Source organism: Nuphar pumila, chromosome 15, assembly GCF_984573655.1.
Source record: "Nuphar pumila chromosome 15, dmNupPumi1.hap1.1, whole genome shotgun sequence".
NCBI lineage: Eukaryota > Viridiplantae > Streptophyta > Magnoliopsida > Nymphaeales > Nymphaeaceae > Nuphar > Nuphar pumila.
The window spans coordinates 82,981,429-83,001,457 of record NC_143263.1 but is presented as its reverse complement, the minus strand read 5'-3'; the positions used below and the strand labels follow the sequence as shown (position 1 = coordinate 83,001,457).

The 20,029-nt window shown below is 38.1% G+C and overlaps 1 protein-coding gene across 3 annotated transcripts in view; it reads left to right on the top strand.

The window, feature by feature from the left end:
* LOC149815805 (SH3 domain-containing protein) overlaps nt 1-20,029 on the top strand; it is a 175,887-nt gene that overhangs the window by 145,304 nt on the left and 10,554 nt on the right. For 2 of the 3 annotated variants that reach the window (XM_089989980.1, XM_089989978.1), the window contains exons 16-19: nt 3,278-3,454; nt 3,576-3,764; nt 3,868-4,109; nt 4,182-4,328. In XM_089989980.1, coding sequence (XP_089846106.1) covers nt 3,278-3,454; nt 3,576-3,764; nt 3,868-4,109; nt 4,182-4,328 — 755 coding nt within the window. The remainder of the gene's footprint in view (nt 1-3,277; nt 3,455-3,575; nt 3,765-3,867; nt 4,110-4,181; nt 4,329-20,029) is intronic. The other variant, XM_089989979.1, reaches the window with a different exon arrangement.

Here is a 20,029-nt window from a genome sequence, read left to right as displayed (position 1 = left end):
AATAAGAGAGTAAGCAGGTACACTAGGCTCCGTGGGATTTTTAAGCACGGAAGGTTGCTTCCCCAACTACAGAGATAGGAGATAGCTATCACTTATGCTGCGGGGTGATAGTGAGAAGGTTTTAGCTGAAGGGGAATTCTGATATATCGAGTTGCAAGTGTTGGGGTTTTCTTTCTCGCTAAAGCGCCCCTCACATAAGAAAGTAAAGGATGTGCAAGGCTGGGGTAATAAGATACAAAGTGACTAAATATACTACCATGTTCCGAGCCTCCAATCTAGTCTTCATTGTACCTGCAGAGTATTAAGAAAGAGAAACAAAAGTATGTTGAGCATGTACGAAATCCTGATATGCATCATCTAAGAAAGAAATGTAAATGAAATAATTGTAAGCTACCCATGTCATGATAGATGCTTCAGTTACTCTGGTAAGGCATGCATATATTGTAGAATTGTGTACAATTATCTGGTGATATACTATGCACTCTTGATGAAATGTTTCCTGTATACCTTACTATGCATGCATGTTTCGTCATTGTATTCCTATGGGCGCCCATTGATATTGACCCCCTACAAACTACAGGAAATGAATAGAAGGCCTTAGCGGTTGCGGGATGCTGGGGTGGCATCAAAGAGCCAATTGTTTTTCCATCCTGGGCACTGGATTTTATAGTTATCATTTTAAGAAAAACTGTGTTGTAATACTTTTGGATCTGCAACATCCAATTTGGGTTTGCAACATTTTGAATGAAATTGGTTTCCATGCTACATTCGGTATAAGATCGTTTTGAGTGGAATGTATGTAATGAGATGAGCGAAAAACAAATACAAGCCAACTAAGGGCATACAAACACACAATACAATGTGCACAACCACAAATCCACTTAAGGCTAATACAATAAGCCAATTAGGGCTTGCAACACAATGTAAAAAATATAGATTTTATTGATAAAAATGTTTAGTGAGAAGCGTTAAATAAATGAGGACAATGTGTCCTTATTTATACACAACACACAAGAGAGAGGGAGCTCCCATAGAGACGTTGACGTCTCTATGGGTAATCCCCATAGAGCCCCTTAAGGCAATAAAAATACATTTATTTAAAAAAGTAAAAAACTATCTAACTAACCTATTCCTATTGAACTAACCTAGTTACATAATATGAAATGACTAAAGTGCCCTTATTGGGCATTATATATATATATATATATATATATATATATATATATATATATATATATATATATATATATATATATATATATATTAACACCCCTCCTCAAACTTACGGTACATACACTAAAAGTTTGTTAAGTAAATGGTGCAGCAAGAGCTTTGGTGAAGAAGTTGGCAAGTTGATACTCAGAAGTAATATATGAAAGCTCGATGATTTCTTTCAAATATTCATCTCGTACATAATGGCAATCTATTTCGATATGCTTGGTACGCTCGTGGAAGGTGTGGTTTTTGGCAATATAGATGACACTCTTGTTGTCGCAACACATCTTCAAAGGTCTGAAGATGTCTATTCTTATATCTTTGAAAAGATTCCTTAGCCATACAAGTTCCATAGTTGTCGTAGCCATAGCCTTATAGTCAGCTTCAGTAGATGATAGTGAAACTTTCTACTGCTTCTTGCACCACCATGAAATTAGGAAGTTCCCTAAAAAAACACACAAACCAGTAGTTGAGACCCTATAATTTGAATTTCCTCTTTAATCATCAATAATGTAAGATATATATATATATATATACATATTTGCTGAATAAGAATAGAGCACACACAAAATTCAACATGGGGATTGATTGCACTCTCATTATCTCTCTTCCTCTTCTCTCTCACGTCAACTGAATTTGCGTGGCATGTACTTTTATAGATTACCTAGCCATTTGTGCTCTACATCCTAGCTTTCTTTCACCAGCATAAGGATCATGCCCCAGTGTCAGGATCAGATTTTTTATTTGACGGACCAAAATTAGTGTAGTTTCTTGTTAGAATTTGGTTTTATTTTCTAGGATCAGGACAACGGATTTATATTTTCAGAAAATCAGTTTTACCTTCTGTTGACAATATCAATCTGATAATTCAGGCCCTATTGTGAGCCAGGATAGGCTTCAGTTGTGGTTACTCCATCAACTGCTTGAGCTAGGTCTATGATCACTCTTATTAGTCCAGGAATGGGATCTGGATGCTACTTGAACAACATAACAAGCTTGTTGGGTTCATAGTTGGGTCCACATCATTGTTGAGCAGGTGCTTGAGTAGGGGATCGTGCTTATTAGACCAAGTTGGCTAGATACTGAAGCTAATTTGGGCCTGGTCTCTTTCTAATTATTCCAACTAAGTTTCAACAAAATGGAAATCTCGTTTGGGAAAGGGGAGAATAAAGATGGGTTTGGTTTGTTATCTAGGAACCAAACCATGCTCAGTTCGACCTGACCTTGGATTCTGGATCTCCTAAGCTTTACATGTTTAAGACAAATATTGACCAGTTTGGTACAGGTATCTGATCCATATCTTACCAGTTTCCAGCCCTATGTGGGAGAGAGATTTTTGATAGTCATTTGAGTAAATGAAATGGGGTGGAGGTTGCCAAGTTAGAGCATATATATTATGAGATTTTGGAAATTGATGGGGATAAAGTATTGCATGTTTACACTAAAGTCTATAGCATATAGTAAACATTTTGGCAATTAGAGAAACAACACACCTGGTTTTAGGTGTCCCATTGGGAGAAAGGTTAACTGTGTCCTGTCTGCAAACTTGGTTTTTTTTGGCTGACTTCCAAGGCTGGGTTCACAAGTAAATGCCCCATATTTTGATGGCCTTGTGACCTAAAGGCCTTGCAAACAAATGGCCCCTTGCATAGCTGATTTCACATAATGATTATGTTTTCAGTATTATCATTAGAACATTTGCATGCACTTCTCATACCATATTGTGTGACATGAAAATTAAAAATTTATTATATTTCAATTTTGTGCTGCTGGTCTATCATCCCTTTGTTTTGACTTGTGTTGGTCATATGGAGCTTTGTTATGATTGTCAACATCAGCATCCTAGCTTTGATTATCACCATCGATAACATGACATTCACGTCTGAAGAATGATTGTTAGTTTGGGTTTCATGTCTATTTTTGTGCTTTCAAGAAAAATAACTACTATGTGAAAGTGAATTTTATGCAGAAGATATATTTGGATTTTCCTATGCTTAAGTTGATCTATGTTGCACCTATTACTTTTCTTGTTATACTACTGTCTGAACTATCATCTTTTCAGACTTGCCTTGTTGGTGCCGGTCCAAGTGGAAAGCATACAGCTCTGGAAGCAGTCACCATAGTTCTCGATTTACCACCCCCTCAGCCTGGTTCAATGGCTGGAATTACATCTGTAGATAAGGTTTCCGCATCTGATCCAAAGTCTGCTTTGGCATTGCAAAGACTAGTGCAAGCAGCTGTAAGCATGTCTTTGTGCACAAACACAATTCAAGATTTCAGATCAGCCTCCTTATATCAAGTTCTTTGTCAGCATTAACGACATCAGCATTCATGATATTAACCTTACATTTTACATCTAGGTGTGGTTCCTTGGTGAGAATGCAAACTATGCTGCATCAGAATACGCATGGGAATCAACAACACCTCCTGGTACAGCATTAATGATGTTAGATGCTGATAAAATGGTGGCAGCTGCAAGTTCTCGTAATCCAACACTTGCTGGAGCCTTAACGCGTCTTCAAAGATGTGCATTTAGTGGGAGCTGGGAGGTTTGGAATTTCATCTACAAAACACATCTAGACATATGCATGTGTCACTATTTCATTGTTAATATTTTCAGTCTCAACCTTGTCCTATTGTGAAATGGCTCAGGTTCGCATAGTTGCTGTTCAAGCGCTAACTACAATGGCAATCAGGTCTGGTGAGCCATTCAGGCTTCAGATTTATGAATTTTTGCATGCTTTAGCACAAGGTGGAGTTCAAGCTCAATTTTCAGATATGCAACTTAGTAACGGGGAAGATCAAGGTGCTAGTGGTACTGGTCTCGGGTCTCTGATCAGTCCCATGTTAAAAGTTCTTGATGAAATGTATAAAGCACAGGATGATCTGATCAGGTAAGATCATTTTATCCATTTTTTCTTGTTATCTGCCATCAACTTATTCTGACTACTTATGTAAATAAGCAGAGATATGCGTATCCATGATAACAACAAACAGGAGTGGACAGATGAGGAACTTAAGAAGCTTTATGAGACCCATGAACGGCTTCTTGATTTGGTATCCTTATTTTGTTATGTCCCCAGATCAAAATATCTACCTCTGGGGCCTACAAGGTATACTTGTGGAGTTTATGTTGTTGAAATCTTTTCTAATTTATAGCTGTTTCTTCATGATATGCAAGAACAAGATATTTGCTTCATGGAAATAAAAAAATGAATTCTTCTAGTATCAATTGAAAATGTTTTATGAGTATAGTGACTTTTTGTGATTGCAATAGCAGCATACTAATGGAAATGCATGGGCTGTTTTGAGATTACATATAGCTTTTCAGAGACTGCGTTGGCTTAGGTTGTGGGTCAGTCTTTATAATATGCCGCAAGAAGAAATACTGCACGGCTAATGCCCATGGTTACCGGTATCATCAGTTGTGTATATTACAAGGATCAGAAATCAAAAGTTATTTGGTTGCTAGTTAGTGATGCATCTAGGCATATTTATACCATATCCAAATTACTATTTTTTGTTTGGAACTGATCGATAATTGCTAGTGTTTAAAATGTATAAGATCTCATACATGAGAAAGGATCATTATTTTTTTCCTTACTCTTAAAGTTTCATCTATAAAAATCTGGCTGCACTAATGTTTGCAATTGAGTCTCTAGTGTCTCATATCCAGTAAGTCTGGACCAGTTTATGAATAGAAGGCAGGTCTAGTGAATCCTGTCACCGTGAATCTGCCTAATTGCTATTAAAATGTCTTAGAATACCTCTGTGTCTAATCAAGTACTGATCGCATAGATTCATGACAACGGCAATAATCGAATGATATATCCTTATCAAAAGAATCACCTCCTGCACTTAGTTTTGCTTGGTTTTCTGGCTTGGAAAGAATTGTTCAATGCAGCTCTAAGATGAAGTACAATTCACAATGTTCCTACAATGAGATTGTTCTCTACCATGTGACTCTTCTTGAACCTGATATTTTTGGATGCCAAACTGTCCCAGCAGATTTGTGGAAACTGCTTGGATGTCTGAGTGATTGACTTTGTAATCTACTATCAAATACTCAGATGCAAAGCTTAAACCATATTAGATTTTAAGAAAAATCGTGAATATTAAGATAACTAATTAAGATTTAAAAATCAAAAACATATTGGGATACGTTTTGTTTGGCATTAAGTTGTAAGAGGCATACAAGACAATTGAAGTGCCCGTAGCTGTTGCAGTATGGATTGTTAAATTATATGTACTATATATATATATATATATTCTTTTTGTAATATCCATTAGGGGTAAATCTGTCCTTTTACTTATTCACGCACATATGTACTTTTTCCCTTCTTTTTTACTTTTCCTTTTTCCTTCTTTTTCTTTTTCTTTCTTTCTTTTCCTTTTCTTTCTCTTATTTAATGGGCCCACCATATGGGACGTTGGAGCTTCCAACGGTCATATTTATGACTGTTGGAAGGGCTCCAATGTCCCATATGGAGCCCTTCCAAAGGTTCCTCTTTGTCTATAAATAAAGGGGGTTTTCCCCTTGTAATTTAAGCTTTTTGAAGCCATTCTTGAAGTGAAATACTTTTATTCCTTCTCTCTTTGTGTGTTTACCACTTTTGTGGTTTATTGTATTTTCGCCCATTAGTGGCTACTTTGTATGTGCGTATGCGGTTGCGTGACTCGTGGAGATGTCACATCCCTTAGCACTTCATTACATGGTATCAAAGCATGGTTGTAAAAAACTTCATTGGACTTCTTTTTGACAGGTAATATCTTTCCTCTCTTTTTGCCTTCAATTTTCCTATGTTAAGGATGGCCGATAAGGATTCAAAAATTGATCTCTCATTTAAATTAAATGAGACCAATTATCGTATGTGGGTGGCCGCCATGGAAAATAATCTCAAAGGTACAAAACTTTGGAGGTTATGTGTGTGGAACCATTCCGAAACCACAATTGAAACTCACTAAATTTGAAGGTAATGAGGAAAGGGCTTTGAATGAAGAAGAAAAAAAAAAGGCCATTCTTGAATTTTCTTCTAAAATGGAAGATTGGGAAAGTGATCATGCTAAAATATTAGCATGGTTCATGAATAATGTTGAGCTAAAAAATTGTGCTAATCTTGCCAAATTCAAGAAAGCCAATGAAGCTTGGTTTTTTATGAAAGGGATGTACACGCAACGTGATCTTGCTAGACACTTCTTTTTGCAAGAAAAAGTTAGAGAAACAAAGCAAGGTGATATGAGTATTAGGGACTATTTTAGTGCCCTATCCTCTTTATGAGATGAACTCATCCTTCTTGAACCTCAATAGGAAGGAAGTGCTATTGCCATGAGGCAAGAGCAAATGAAAAAAGAATTTTTTTTTTCAATTTATTCATGGGCTTTGTCCCGAATTTGAGCAACTAAGAGGATTCCTCCATAGGGATTTCACTCCCCTTAGTGATATCTTAGCCGACTTATGTCAAGAGGAGACTCGTTTGGCCTTAAAAAAGGAAGGTGCTGAAGTTCATGTCGTGTCTAGACCCGGTAACAATGTTAGACCATATAAACCACCTCACTTTTGGAAAAATAATGGTGGAGGAAGAAAGATTGTTTGTCATCATTGTAATGAACCGAGTTGCCCCAAGCTTAAGAAGAAAGTGGCTTCCGTTGGAGAGGCTTCTCCTATCTCAAATGAAGATTCAAAGAAAGATGGAGACATTAAGGATTCCATTGCACATCTTACCGAAACTCTCCAATAATTCATGAGAATGAACACTTCTACACCTTCCAGTTCCGGTGCCGCCATTTCCTCCATTCCAGGTATGACTTCTTGGATACTTGACTTGGGTGCCTCCTTTCATATGACTCCAAATGCATCACTTTTATCAAAACCAAGTCTTAATTCCTTTAAATCATATGTTGCCACGGCTGATGGAACATCCTTAGATGTTGAAGGAATTGAAAACCTTGAAAAAGTTTATGGCCAAAATATAGATTTTTTTGTTTCAAAAATAAGAATTATCCCAAAACTTAGTTTAAACATTTTTTCCGTTTCTCAAATTACCGATTTTGAATGTAGTGTCTCCTTTTCACCAACCCATTGCTATGTGCAGGATCTCAGTTCCGTGTAGCAGATTGGGCAAGGCCATAGAAGAGGAGACCTATACTATATGGATTTTTTGTCATTGCCATCCAAATCTTTTTGTAACCATGTTCAATCTAAAGATATTGAGACTTGGCACAAGAGTCTTGGACATCCTAGTATCTCCAAGTTGTATCTTTTTCTTTTTTTGAAAATTTTTTATAATACAAATACATTTACTTGCAATGATTGTATACTTGAAAAAATTCATTCGCTTCCGTATTCACATAGTAGTTTTGTGTAAAAAAGACTCTTCGAACTTGTGCATTTCGATGTATGAGGACCGACACCCGTTATGTCCAAAGGAGGTTATTCTTACTATGTTGTCTTTATTGATGATTTTACTAGATACACATGGGTGTATATTATTAAAAATAAATCCGATGTCTTCTCTAATTTTAAAGAATTTCATATTCTTATTCAAAACCAATTCCAAAATAACATAGTTATTTTTAGATCTGATTCCGGAGGTGAATAATACATGTCAAAAGATTTTCAAAATTATCTCAAACTAAACAAAATTATACACAAAAGATCTTGCCCAAAAACTCTACAACAAAATGGTCTTGTAGAAAGGAAACATAGACATTTAATTGAGATTACAAAAACTCTTCTTGTCTCTAAAAAGGTTCCCAAAAACTTTTGGGCCGAAGCCATTCTCACCGCAACTTATCTTATAAACCGTATGCCCTCTTCTTCGTTAAAAAATGTTTCTCCTTTTGAAAAATTGTTTAAAATTACTCCTGATTTTAATAGACTAAGGATCTTTGGATGTAAATGCTTTGTTCTTATTCAAGGACAAGACAAATTATCACCAAAAGCTCTTGAATGTGTATTCGTTGACTATGGTGAAAATAAAAAAGGTTATAGATGCTATAACATTCGAAATAATAAACTTTATGTTTCTCGAAATGTAAACTTTATTGAGGAACAAAATGGTTTTGATATTCAAGCATCTAAAGAAGACATTGATTACTCATTCTTGTTTGACTTAGCACCTAGAAGTAAATCCCAAAGTGAAATTAGTTGTGATAATTCTTGTGATGGTACTTTACATCACAATAGCAACATTCCTCAACCTATTGATAATTCTCAAAATGAGAATCCTAATGAGATTAATGTGTATACCCGGCAGTTAGGAAATGAACATCAAACTGCATTTGAAAGATATTCCCAAGACTTCTCTTTAGAAGAACATGTTCAAGATAACAAACTTAGGAGATTCTCTCGCAACAGTAGACCACCACAAAAATTTGTGTCTTATAAATCCTTCTCTCCTAACTATAGAACATGTCTCATGATGATACACTCATATCATGAGCCCTCCACATTTAAAGAAGCTAAGGACCTCCCACTGTAACGCCCCAAAATTTTAAACTTGCGAACCTTTAAGAAAACAGACAAAAGACTAGAAAAAATCTTTTTCCTTCAGAGTTTGTTTATGAAATCAGCAGAAGACTATTCTTTTGTTAAATTCAGAAAGACAAGTTGACAACTTTGAGCACGTTAGCTAAAAGAACCAAAATGCATAATCCATGTTACTTGCAAAACACTTGGAAAAGCCACTTTCATTTAAAGAAGTTTTCAAATAGTACAAAATTCGAATATCCAAGGGAAAATCCGTTACAAAACCCAAAACGTCCAGGACGCGAGCTAAGAGCATGAAAAAGGAAGTCTTGAAGCCATCTTGCCATCACTCGTGGTGTACCTAATCATCACATGTACCCATAGAATGGGTTAGTTTCGCGAAAAACTAGTAGGTACACAAGAGAGACTACAGGAAACTGAATTAAGTACATTTAATTAAGCATGCTAAGTTGTTTAAAGCAGATATGTAGTTAAACAGGTAAGTCGTTCAAAACAGGTAGGCAGTTCAAAGCAAGTAAACAATGCAACTGTCAAACGCAGCATGACGATTCATTTGATCGTAAGTTGTGAACTACTCAATAAGCAAGTCTCATGACCCATCAACTAGTGTGAACAGACTTTATGTTTCGATATTACTGGCCTGCGGGTACGCGCAGGCAAAACGTAGAAACAACTGAGACTAGTTCAGGCGTCTGTTATTCTATGTATTTTCAATAACTCGAATAGCTAGTTGAGTCCGCTCCTAAGGGGACGACTTTAGCCGAGCGAGGATTCCTCAAAGGCAAGTACTTGGCAACTGATGCATCCAACTTCTGCAGAAGTCCATGGGATCTACCACTTAGGATAATGACTGGGGAGGCCAGATCTTTGCCCGTGGGGTGGTTGTTAATAACCTATCCATTGGAGTTTTGTACTGATCCATCCTCTCCCTTGACAGAAACACAAGGGCGAATGAGCGCGTCAGAGGTAAATTAACTTATGACTCATTCTATATGGTCTGGTCTTTTGACCTAATGAGCATCTTACCTGTGAAGGCGATCCCATCTTATGTGTTTACAACATTGTGCATTTAGTACTGTTCGAGGTCGCACGACCGTCTCATCCGATCATCGCAGTACTAGCATGTAGTGAACGACTACAAGTACTCTAGGATGAAAGGGGTATAACTCCTCAATAGGAGCCTCAAGAGAAGTGTTTTACAAAGATGTAATGTTTCTCAAACTTTACTTTTGACATTCTTTATCTTTTGAAACAGCCAACAACTTGTGCCACATTTGGCATGCGATTTTTTAGAATTTCATCCGCTATTGTGGTATCTACATGACTCGATACCAGCCTCGATAGACGGGATACAATTCTCAACAAAACTCCGCTAAGAAGCTTGCTCAAGCCCCAATTCGGGGATACCCGAGATATATCGGATAGATGAACAAAACCAGCCAATGACATTCTTCCAAATACTTCGATTTGGGCAGTCTTTGATGCTTTTGCGCAACTTCCTAAAATCTCAAGTCTACTATGCAGTACTGCTCACTTGAAAAGTCAGAATCCCTCTCCTTAGACGAGGATGTATCGCTAGCTTCCGACTCAACTCTTGTCGCAAGAAGGAGAGTGGTAAATGCCCCTTGCATCATCCACGAGGATGCCTTTATGGCACATGCAATGAGCGAAAACCTGAGCGTCATCTGCAATGACAAGACAATAACAAAACATTTGCAAAAGCAATAGCCTAGGCGCAAAGCGCGACGACAATGAAAATACATGACAGAAAGTAAAGGACAAGGATCGTGAAACCGCATCCTTTAGTTAAATGTGTACTCGTATAAATATATATATATATATATATGCATATATATTTATTTAATTATCATTTTTAGTTAATTGAACTCAATTCAATTGTCCAAGTCCTCCGTGCAATCTTCCCTTACCTTGGGGAGTTGCAAGCTTGCTGGTGCCTGCGGATGTAAACGATTAACGACTAGGGTCGCGGAGCGCGAGCGGGATCCATCGTACGAGTTGCAAAGGCGACAGTCTTAGCAAGCTAATACCAAAAATAGAAGATCAAGGGCACTGCCGCTGACCTGATGTGAAGGAAGCTGAGGCAGGGGTACTGTGCCCTTGCGCACCTGCTGTCAGCGCAAGAAGCAGGGGTAGGGGCTGTGAGCCCCTGTTGACCTGCTGTCAGCAAATTACGAGGCAGGGGGTTGCACCCCTGCCTGACAAAGTAGAGGAGAGGCAGGGGCAAAGCCCCTGCCTGTCAACAACGAAGGGGAGGCAGGGGGCAACAGAGGCAGGGGCGATGCCCCTGCCTAAAGAGAGAAAAGGGTGCAGGGAGGGGGCTCAACCCCTCCCCTGAACAACAAGGGTGTAGGGAGGGGGCTCGACCCGTCCCCTGACCAATAAAGGAAGCAAGGGAGGGGCTCGACGCCCCCCTTCCCCTGCCGAAACAGAGAGCAGGGAGGGGCTTGACCCCCTCCCCTGCCGTAATAGGGAGCAGGGAGGAGGTTGGGCCCCTCCCCTGTTAAAGATGGTGTAGGGAGGGGTTCGACCCCTCGCTTTACCGCAGGGAGCAGGGAGGGGTTCGGCCCCTCCCCTATCGTAACAGGGAGCAGGGAGGGGTTCAGCCCCTCCCCTATCGTAACAGGGAGCAGGGAGGGGCTCGACCCCTCCCCTGCAACCAGAGGGCCCTCCCTTACCAAATACGGCGCAGGGAGGGGCTCAGCCCCTCCCTCGCTAAAAGGAGTCGCAGGGAGGGGGCTTTGCCCCTTCCCTGCGATTTAGGGCAGCAGGGAGGCGGGTCGGCCCCCTCCCTGCACAACGGAGAGGTGAGGGAGAAAGAGACGGAAAGAAAATGAGAAGGGTGAGGGTGCATACCTAGAGGTCACCAGTGGTGGTGGTTCGTCGGCGAGCAGAAACGAGGAGAGTGGGAGAGGCGGTTGGGGGAGAGAGAGACGAGAGAGCAGAGGGGAAAGGGGGGTTTCGAGAACCTCCCCCCCTTTGCCTTATTGTCTTTAAAAGACATGAGGGAGGCGGTGCCTCCATTGGGTTCGGGTCCGGATCTGACCCGAATCCAAGTTATAATAATTTTTTTTCGGGCCTTACACCTACATTGGATTGAAGCTATGAGAGTTGAATTAGAAGCACTCAACAAAGCCAAGACTTGGAGCATTATAAGACAACCCTTAGGAAAAAAGCCAATTGGGTGTAGATGAGTATATAAAGTTAAAACCAAATATGATGGAACCCTCGAAAGATACAAAGCTCAGTTGGTTGCCAAGGGCTACACCCAAGAATACAGGATTGATTATGAAGAAACTTTTGCTCCAGTGGCTAGGATGACTAGTGTACGAACCTTAATTGCCTTAGCATCCATTAAACAATGGCCTATCTTTCAACTTGATGTTAAAAATGCATTCTTGAATGAAAATCTATGTGAAGAAGTCTTTATAGATCCTCTGCCAGGCCTTGAAATTGGAAAAGGAAATATTCTTAAATTAAACAAAGCAATTTATGGTCTTAAACAAACACCAAAAGCTTGGTATGACTTATTTAGCAAAGTAGTTATTGATAATAGTTTTTCTTCTTGTTATACCGATACTGCTTTGTTTGTTAAGTCTTTAGGGGAACATATAACTATCTTGTTATTATATGTGGATGATTTGATCATCACCGATAATGATAAAAAGGGTATTGAACTTATTAAACATATTCTAAAAGAAAACTTTGATATGTCTGACCTGTGAAAGTATCTTCAATAAGATACTAATATCAAGACCTTAATATTCTTGATAATAAACCCACCACGAATGCACAATAAGAACACTTTAGAACACTTGTGCACAAAGGCACAACTCACAAATAACTCACAAATGCACAAAGGCATAAAAACAATGGAATCGATTTATTGAGAACTTGGGCTTTGACTCAAAGCCATGAGAAAATACAAAGGGGAGAAAGGAGCCTTGGAGGGGCTCCACTCATAGACGTTGGAGCCCCTCCAACGGTCACAAATGTGACCGTTGGAGGGGCCCAACGTCTATTTGAGTGGGCCCCCCAAGGTACCTTTAGGTACAAAATAAAAGAAATAAAAAATAAAAGAAAAAGAAAACTAAAAATAAATTACAAACACATTCATAAAGTGAATGTGCGTAAAATAGAGGAAAAGACTAAACTACCCCTATGGCTAAACAAATAGAAATATATATTTTATATATATAATAAGTAGATACATATACATATATATTAATATATGTATATGTATTACTTTATATATATATATATAATATATATATATATATATATATTACATTAAGTGATTAGGTACATAATTTAACACCCCCCTCAAACTTAGGGCAGGATGACCGAGAGTTTGCTAAGAAGGAAGTTGAAACGCGGAGCACACAAGGCTTTAGTGAAGAAATCCGCCAACTGATACTCGGACGTGACATATGGAAGGTCAATGATTCCTTGGAGGTACGCCTCCCGAACATAGTGACAATCCATCTCGATATGTTTGGTCCGCTCATGAAATGTGTGATTTTTAGCAATATAAATCGCACTTTTGTTGTCACAGCAAAGCTTGGTGGGCCCTTCAATTTTGATTCCCATGTCTTCCAGCAACTGATGAATCCAAACAATTTCCATGGTAGTAGTCGCCATGGCACGATATTCAACTTCAGTTGATGAGAGAGACACCTTTTGCTGCTTCTTGCATCTCCATGAGATCAAAGAGTCTCCTAAGAATACACAAAAACCAGTGGTGGAGTGACGGTTATTTGGGTCACCTCCCCAATCAGAGTCAATATAAGCAATTAATTTTAACTCAGAAGAGGAAGACAGAAAAACTCCCTTATTAATAGTTTGCTTTAGGTATCTCACGACACGTAAGATAGCACCCATGTGAACAGAAGTTGGTGCATGCTGAAACTGACTGGCCGTATGCACCGCATGTGAGATATCTGGTCTGGTGATACTTAGGTACATCAACGAGCCTACTAGCTGCCTGTAGGGAGTGTGATCGGAAAGAGGAACACCATCATCAATCTTCATTTTAGCTCCTACTATAGCAGGAGTTTCACAAATTTTATCATCCGTAATACCTGACCTGTCAATAATCTCAGATGCCAGCTTAGTTTGGGACAAAAAATATCCTCTATGAGAGTATGAAACCCAAGTCAGACATTTCAAACTTATCATTTAAAATGGATTTTATGCTTTTAATCCCGTTAGAATCGCTCCTAGTTATAAGCATGTCATCCACATATAGTAGCAAAATAACAATCCCTGCATTAGATTTTCTAACAAACAAAGCAGTATCAGTAAAACAGGATGAGAAACCATTATCTAACATTATAGAGTTAAACCTATCATACCAAGTCTTGGGAGCTTGTTTTAAACCATAAAGTGCTTTCCGAAGGTGAAGCACTTTCCCTTTAGGAGATTCCATCCCAGGAGGAGCATCCATATATACTTCTTCGTTTAGATCTCCGTTTAAAAAAGCATTCTTAACGTCCATCTGATAGATGTTCCATTTATTGATTGAGGCAACGGTTATAAGGCATCGGACGGTGACTATCCGAGCTACCGGGGCAAAGGTCTCCTCATAATCAATCACATATTTTTGACCATATCCTTTAGCAACTAAGCGAGCCTTATATCTCTCAAGGGACCCATCACTCTTAGTCTTGACCTTAAACACCCATCTACACCCTATTGCTTTCTTGTCTTTAGGGAGGTCTTGAAACTCCCATGTCTTAGCTTTCTTTAGAGCTTCAAGTTCATTATTCATAGCGACTATCCATTCCGGACAATTTTGTGCTTCTTCGAAGTTCCTAGGTTCTATGTAAGAGTGAATGACGCTTAGACAGGCTCTATATTTAGGCGAAAAGGACTCATATGAAATGAACCTAGAAGGAGGTCTTCTTAGTCTGTCGGTCCTACGAAGGTTTTCTTCACTCGAAGGTGTAGACTCATTATCATATCTTTCGAGGGCACTTCTGAAAGTATTCCTATCTCTATGAGAGTAGGTTATGGGATCTCTATGTAGTTCTTCACTGATATGTTGATGAAGTGTTGAGGACTCAGAATGGGTTTCATTATTACTTAAGCTATTTTGATTTGATTCATCATCACTAGTATCATCATCATCAGTCAATAAATCAAACAAAAATGAATAGTCAATATTCTCGTCATTAGTTTCAAGTTTTTCGAAACCACTAATATTTTCCAAGAAGCTTACATTTCTAGAAACATATAGTTTATCACTTTTAATATCATAACAGCGAAAACCTTTTTGAGTTTCAGAATAACCAAGAAATGCACACAGAATGGCCTTAGGAGAGAGTTTGTCATTTTTATCAGTAAGGACAAAACATTTGCATCCAAAAACCCTTAACCTGCTGTAATCAGGTTCTTTTTCGTATAGTTTTTCAAATGGGGAAATCTTGTTCAAGTTTTTAGATGGAAATCTATTTATGAGATAGACAGATGTAAGGGCTGCCTCAGCCCAAAGTTTTTTCGGAATATTTTGTGAAATGAGCAAAGTTCGTGTTGTTTCAATAATGTGCCTATGTTTTCGTTCCGCCAACCCATTTTGTTGGGGGGGTTTAGGACAAGACTTTTGATGGAGAATTCCATAATTTTCAAGATAACTTTTGAATTCATTGGAAAGATATTCGCCACCTGAATCGGTTCTAAGAATTTTTAAATTTCCATTGAATTGATTTAAAACCATCATATGAAATGTTTTAAAAGTTGAGAAAACTTCATGTTTATGTTTAAGAAAATATATCCAACTAAACCTAGTGAAATCGTCCACAAAGATAACATAGTATGAGAAACCTCCCTTAGATATCACCAGAGCCGGACCCCATACATCGGAGTGAACAATTTCAAAAGGTCTTGTTGTAAACATGGATCTTTGAGGAAAAGGAAGACTTCTCATTTTTCTAAGAATACATTCATTACAAACAAAATTTTCATTACAAAGATGCTTAATAAAAGGCAAATAAGAGATTTTAACAATGTTGGGATGACCCAATCTCTTATGCCATACATGAATATCTTTGTTTTGAGCAACATTACAAAATTGATTCTTGGGAATTTTAAGAAAATCAACATAGTAGAGGTCTCCTCTCCTAGAGCCTTCCCCAATCAACTTCCCGGACTGACGATCCTGTATCCAACATTTATCAGAAGAAAACTTTATATCGCAACCATGGTCCGAGAGTTGAGAAACGGAAAGTAAGTTTAAGTTTAGTTTTGGTATAAGACGAATTTTTGGAATAAAGAAGTCTTGTTTTTCAAAATTGCCCATTCCTTTAATTTCAAGAGGTGTTCCATCCGCCGTTGAGACAAAAGATGGAAGAAAATTTTTAGAATAATCAGAAAGAAAACAAGGACTTGGAGTCATATGAAATGAAGCACTGGAATCAAGGAGACAAGATGTCTTACCGAGAGAGGATGAGGATGACATAGCGGCTCCAGAAATGCCTCCTTTGAGAATAGGTTGAAGAGCATCCATAATTTGTTGAAGCGAAAGAGACTCATTTGATGACGAAGGTCGTTCCTTTGATTGGGATGCTAGAGCCGCGGCAAGAAATTTCTTCCATTTGGGACAAAGGGGTTTGATATGCCTCGGTTCTTTGCAAAAATGGCAAGTCAATTTGCTATAGTCTCTCTTGCCATATCGATCATTTTCTCCTTGCCCTTGATTTTTGAAATGGGGTGGTTTGTAGGTTTTCAAATTATTTCCGGGTCTTGACACGACATTAACCACTTCATAATCACTTTGAGAAGGTGTAGCAAGGATACTCGGGTTATTTCTACTAATCCCCATACGTGTTTCCTCACCACTTAGCTTGGTGATGACATCTTCAATAGAGGGAGATGTGAAAGCGGATAAGAGAGAGAACCGAATTTGCTCAAATTCGGGTCTAAGACCATTTAGGAAGTTGAAGAATCGATCTTCCTCTAGTTGCTTGTGTCTTAATTCAATAGCTTCTCCGCTCCATTTTGGTTCGAGCATAGCAAGCTCATCCCAAATAGATGATAGTTCGGCAAAATATTCCCGAATAGACAAATCATTTTGTTGAAGGGTCAAAGCTTTCTTTTGGAGATAATATTTGTGAGATAATTCCCTTGAAGTATACATTTTTTCAAGGTACAACCAAGCTTCGGAGGCCCTTTTAAACTTAATGATGTTGGCATTGATCTTGGTTTCAACGGATGAAAAAATCCAAGATAAAATTTTGAAGTTCTTCATTTCCCACTCATCATGCTTTTTTGAATATTCTTCTAGGGCCTTTTGTCTCTCTTCACCTTCAAGAATCTTTATATCCCCTTTCTCTATGATAGAAAGTTTGGGTTCGGGTTCCGATATGGAACCTTGAACGTATCCCCAAAGGCCTTTCCCTTTGATATGGGCTTCCATATTGCCGGCCCAAACATGGTAGTTCGAACCACTAAGTTTAAACCCAAGGGAGAAGTGAGAGTCTTTTTCACCCATTAGAGAGGTAAGATGATAGAAAATAAAGCGTACCTTAAAAGTTTTTCAACCTTTTCTTGACAAAAGTTGCTTCTAAAATATTGCCCGAAGTAGATGATTTACTTTAAAACTTCACTCACTTGAGGGCACGATTTTCGAGGTACTTCACAAGTGGCGGGATGCACGATCCTCCTCCTTCAACGAGGCTCTGATACCATGTGAAAGTATCTTCAATAAGATACTAATATCAAGACCTTAATATTCTTGATAATAAACCCACCACGAATGCACAATAAGAACACTTTAGAACACTTGTGCACAAAGGCACAACTCACAAATAACTCACAAATGCACAAAGGCATAAAAACAATGGAATCGATTTATTGAGAACTTGGGCTTTGACTCAAAGCCATGAGAAAATACAAAGGGGAGAGCCCCTATTTATAACCACACAAAAGGAGCCTTGGAGGGGCTCCACTCATAGACGTTGGAGCCCCTCCAACGGTCACAAATGTGACCGTTGGAGGGGCCCAACGTCTATTTGAGTGGGCCCCCCAAGGTACCTTTAGGTACAAAATAAAAGAAATAAAAAATAAAAGAAAAAGAAAACTAAAAATAAATTACAAACATATTCATAAAGTGAATGTGCGTAAAATAGAGGAAAAGACTAAACTACCCCTACGGCTAAACAAATAGAAATATATATTTTATATATATAATAAGTAGATACATATACATATATATTAATATATGTATATGTATTACTTTATATATATATAATATATATATATATTACATTAAGTGATTAGGTACATAATTTAACATGACCTTGGTTTTCTAAGGCATTTTTTAGGAATTGAAGTTGCATACTCTCCAAGGGCTATGTCCTCTCTCAGATGAAGCTTGCATCCAACATCATTGATAGATCTGGGCTGACGGATGATAAGAAAGTGAAAACTCCAGAAATGATCAATGTCAAGATGAGAGTAAATGATGACACTCCATTAGCAGATCCCACTCCTTGTCATCAGTTAATTGGGTCACTAACATATTTATCTATCACCAGGCCCGATATTTCTCATGTTGTTCATAGTGCAAGCCAATTCCAGACTGTTCCTACTACCATTCACATGGCCGCAGTCATGAGGATCATCAGATACTTAAAGAACACCATAACAAAAGGCTTATTCTTATCCTCCTCCTCATCTCTTAATCTACTTGCTTATACTGACTTTGATTGAGGGGGAAACCCCGATGACCGTATTTCTACCACATGTTATTGTGTATTTCTTGGAGAGTCACTCATATCTTGAAGATGTAAGAAGCAACAGAAAGTATCTCTTTCTTCTATAGAGGTAGAATATCGGGCGATGGCTACAACCACCACTGAACTTATTTGGTTAAGAAGCTTGCTTAAAGACATAGGCATTTCATTCTCCACTCCTTCGAAGTTGTGTTGCGACAACAAGAGTGCTATTTACATTGCCAACAATCACACCTTCCACGAACGAACAAAGCACATAGGGATGGACTGCCATTATGTTCGTGATGAGTTCTTATGGGGTATCATTCAACTTCCATATGTTTCCACCGAGTACCAATTAGCGGACTTATTCACCAAAGCTCTGCCATCGCCTCAATTTTACTTCTTGACAAACTCTCAGTGATCTCACCGTGTGTTTGAGGGGGGGTGTTAAATTATATGTACTATATATATAGATCATGACACATATTCACATATATATTACATATATATATGTGTGTGTCTATCTATATATTTATAAATATATATATTTTCTTTTGTAATATCCATTAGGGGTAAATCTGTCCTTTTACTTATTCACGCACATATGTACTTTTTCCCTTCTTTTTTTACTTTTCCTTTTTCCTTCTTTTTCTTTTCTTTCTTTTCCTTTTCTTTTTCTTATTTAATGGGCCCACCATATGGGACGTTGGAGCTTCCAACGGTCATATTTATGACCGTTGGAAGGGCTCCAACATCCCATATGGAGCCCTTCCAAAGGTGCTTCTTTGTCTATAAATAAAGGGGGGTTTCCCCTTGTAATGTAAGCTTCTTTGAAGCCATTCTTTAAGGGAAATACTTTTATTCCTTCTCTCTTTGTGTGTTTACCACTTTTGTGGTTTATTGTATTTTCACCCATTAGTGGTTATTTTGTATGTGTGTATGTGGTTGCGTGACTCGTGGAGATATCACATCCCTTCCTTAGCACTTCATTACATGGATGTGCCTGAAGGTACCCTATTGCAGCCTTGGCTGCCTGAAGCATGTGTTTGAATCAATAATTGTATTATAAAGCAGGTACTTTTGGAGTGTCCACAACAAGCCTTATAAGCAAATAACATTTAAATAGACAATGTCATTGACTGCACCAGTCGTTATCCAAATTTCAGCATTTTTTACCTTCTCTTGCATGCCTTTGCAATATGATTCCATTAACTTATGATGATTATGACCCTTATTAGTTCATTCATGACAATGTGTTAACCGTTTCCTCACTAATAATATTATTGATGTAAATATTAAATTTTTTCTAATTGCTTTAACTTGGAAGCAATGGCTTGGTCATAATCAGCCATCTGATATGTAGAAATTTAATAGACAGAGTAGGAGAATATCGGTGATTCTTAGGTACTTTGGTATATATGTTTTTTGGATTATGCTTCATTAGTCATTAGGCAGCTGGTGAAGTTACTAAGACAAACCCTTTCTAATGCTTTCCCTTCAATTATTGTAAGGAACCCTTTATTTCTATTTTATTAGTTTATTCTTCGCTTGATGTATCATATAATTTGCTGTATCATCTAACCTTTTGGATGTG